We start from the raw sequence: 3306 nt of genomic DNA on the forward strand, positions 1-3306 counted from the left end.
GTCACACAGTCATTGACCCGCATATTTGTTGAATTCAGTCCATCTTGATGCAACCCATCTCGAGTCACTTTACACAAATAGCTTATCATATTTATTGTTTACTTTTTCTAGCCATATACATAGTTTATATATTGCTATACATAATTATACACATATAATATATAAATCATGCATATATTATACCTACAATGGCTATTTTTAGTTTAAGCGGTTGGGTGAGCGGCTATTTGGGTTAATTCTTCTTTAAAGTTGGCTGATTTTAGCCCACATTAGTTCATGAATAACTTTGCTAAAATATCTTTAAAATAATTATTTTTTGTTTGATATATTATATATGACCATAACAAAAATAAAAATAGTCTTAATTGATAATTAACAATTAATAAGAAAATAACACATTACTTAAAGTTTGGTAAGAGTTGGATAGGTTGGGTAATGACCCAAATTTTAGGTAGAAATGGCATGGGCTAGCCACTATTTAAGGTGATATTTATTTTTTATCCAGCAATTCTAATGTTGAGTAAAAATAGCCACTACTCTATTAAAATTAATATGAAAAGATATTTTTACCCTTTCTTCCCTTGCTTTTCTTCCCAAACCCTCGCTTCTCTCTCTCTGCATCAAATACATTGAAAATACTGGGTACCGTTGTGGAACTCCTGCTTCATATAGAGCATAAATGAGTTAAGAATCCAAATAGCGGCTGGTAGGAGAGATGAATGTAATGTAATAGCAAAAATCTTCCTAGAAAGTTTCTTTTTTTTTTTTAATAAGTATTGTCCTAGAAAAATTTAATATGCACTATGATAAGATTCTTTCTTGATAAGAACGCCAATTGCAAATCTTGTCTATAACTCCCATATAAAGTTGCTAATCTTGATAATTATTTTCAGTGAGCTAGGTCGAAACCAGGACTCTATAGCATTTTCCAAAAAGGTTCACACCAAATCTAGAATCTAGATGCAACCCGGAGATATTGAAAATATTGCTTTTGTGCTACATGGAGATTGACTTTAAGACAGTATTTTCTCCCTGTTCTATTCCTGGTCAAACTTTAACTAACCTACTGTACTCTCATGTCGTTTATTTATGCTTTTACAGAACGAGGAGAAACATGTAAAAAGGAAGGAGCTTAATATTGAAAAAAAAGACGGTATAGGAAATTAAGGAGCTCAGTCATCATTACTTTTAGGCTACAGCTATGAAACAACACCCTACTAGCTTGAAAATGAGTGAGTTTTAGTTTCCTGAACTTAGACTAACAAGCTCAAAAGTTAAGGACAATAGGTCCTGAACTTACAGTTACAAGTTCAAAAGTTAAGGACAATAGGTTCTGAAGTCCTGAACTTAGACTAACAAGCTCAAAAGTTAAGGACAATAGGTCCTGAACTTAGGCTAAGAAACGCAAAAGTTAAGGACAATAGGTCCTGAACTTAGGCTAAGAAGCCCAAAAGGCAAGGACAGGTCCTGAACTTAGACTTACAAGCTCAAAAGTTAAGGACACTTGGTCCTGAACTTACAGTTACAAGTTCAAAAGTTAAGGACATGTAGTCCTGAAGTTAAGTTCAAAAGTTAAGGACATGTAGTCTTGAAGTCCTGAACTTAGAGTTCCAAGTTCAAAAGTTAAGGACATGTAGTCCTAAAGTCCTGAACTTAGAGTTCCAAGTTCAAAAGTTAAGGACATGTAGTCCTGAAGTCCTGAAGTTAAGTTCAAAAGTTAAGGACATGTAATCCTGAAATCCTAAACTTAGTGTTCCAAGTTCAAAAGTTAAGGACATGTAGTCCTGAAGTCCTAAAGTTAAGTTCAAAAGTTAAGGACATGAGCAGAAGGGTATTTTCGTCCGGGCAGTTAAAGTTTATTAAAGCAGTGGCTAAAGACTAAAGACATTTTAAACAGTGGCTTAAAAGTAAATACATGTGTTATTAGTGGCTAACCGTGCACTTCCCCCAAATATTAGTCTATCTTGACTCAGCTCATCTCAGCCCAAGTATATTTTGAGCAGGTCAATGGCCCGCCCATTTATTGATTTAGCTTATTTTGACCCGTCCAAAATCAGCCCAACACCCACCCTGGTTGAAGTTCTTCTCGCGGTGGTGCTCTTCTTCTTCGAACAAAAAACAAAGTTACGAAAAGGCTTAAATTTGATGAGATGTAAAAAGAAAGCTGAAAGCTACCTGCTTTTAAATAAAGAATAGAAAAAGGAAACTACAACAGATTTCATATGCAATAAACTGGTAACTGAATATGATAAATTTACGATGAATCATACATGCATGAAACAAGGTATTTCCTGCCAATCCTTGTAGCGGAGTCCATTATTATTCATGAGAAAAAAAGCCACTCACTTGACTTCTTTATTATTCGTACATAGTATCAAAGACAAAGAAATAAGAAAGGAAATGCTGAAATAATATGAAAACACTAATGCATAATATGGATTTAATAGCTAAAGTTCATTGTCACTGCACACTACCTACACGAAACATAGAGATTCATCGTAAACAGGCGACGCACGACAGGTACAACAAATTATGCAGTCACCGCAATCAACGGTTGAAATACAAAGTCTCCCACAAGTATTAAGTTGCGGCAGTATCCTCCTCTCGATTCCTGAGATATCGTAATCAACATCCCGTGCAGAAACGACATTTGTATTTGAGGACCATGGCGCATTCACTGAAATATTTCATCATATCAAATAAGAGAATGATCGATAAAATATGAAAATGAACAACAATTAAACGTCATGCATAAAAATACATGTACATCCTTACAGGCATACATGCGTATGAAACTCGTGTAAACTTGTATAAGTATAATTATATATATATGGCCAATGCAGCGATGTAAAAGTACAATTCAAAGATAAATAGAGATCTATGAGTATGGAATACTAACTAGTGGCTGCGATGATAAGAGTGGCCAGAATCAAACTCAGCTTAAGGAATGCCATACTAAGAAGAATACTTCAATTCGCTCTTTATGAATATTTGTATAAGGATATCTCATTCCTTTCCAAATGCCACAATTTATAGACCTCTCCAGAAAATGCATTTTGATTCCTTTTTTAAAAATATTTTTTCTTGTTGCTTAATTTTTCGTTGGGGTCAACTCTTTCAAGTGCTAGTCTTCGTTTTTAATTATAAATGAAATATATTATTTAAAGTTTCTTTTACTCTCACATCTCCCAACAAAAATATTTAAACTAAAATAATTTGACCAAGAAGTATTCTAGTAATTCCAATAAAAATAATGATCTGGCCTGATTTAAGATCCATTATTATTGTGAGATGCATGTGAAATTT

General features: G+C 33.7%; 1 protein-coding gene across 1 annotated transcript; it reads right to left on the minus strand.

The window, feature by feature from the left end:
• Positions 2479 to 3027, minus strand: LOC109240326 (the record flags this gene model as incomplete). Its single annotated transcript, XM_019406956.1, is given in 2 exon segments — positions 2479 to 2677; positions 2900 to 3027. Coding segments are annotated over 2 exon segments (254 nt in total), but the record flags the coding sequence as incomplete, so codon positions are not given.

This window comes from Nicotiana attenuata, chromosome 1, assembly GCF_001879085.1.
Source record: "Nicotiana attenuata strain UT chromosome 1, NIATTr2, whole genome shotgun sequence".
NCBI lineage: Eukaryota > Viridiplantae > Streptophyta > Magnoliopsida > Solanales > Solanaceae > Nicotiana > Nicotiana attenuata.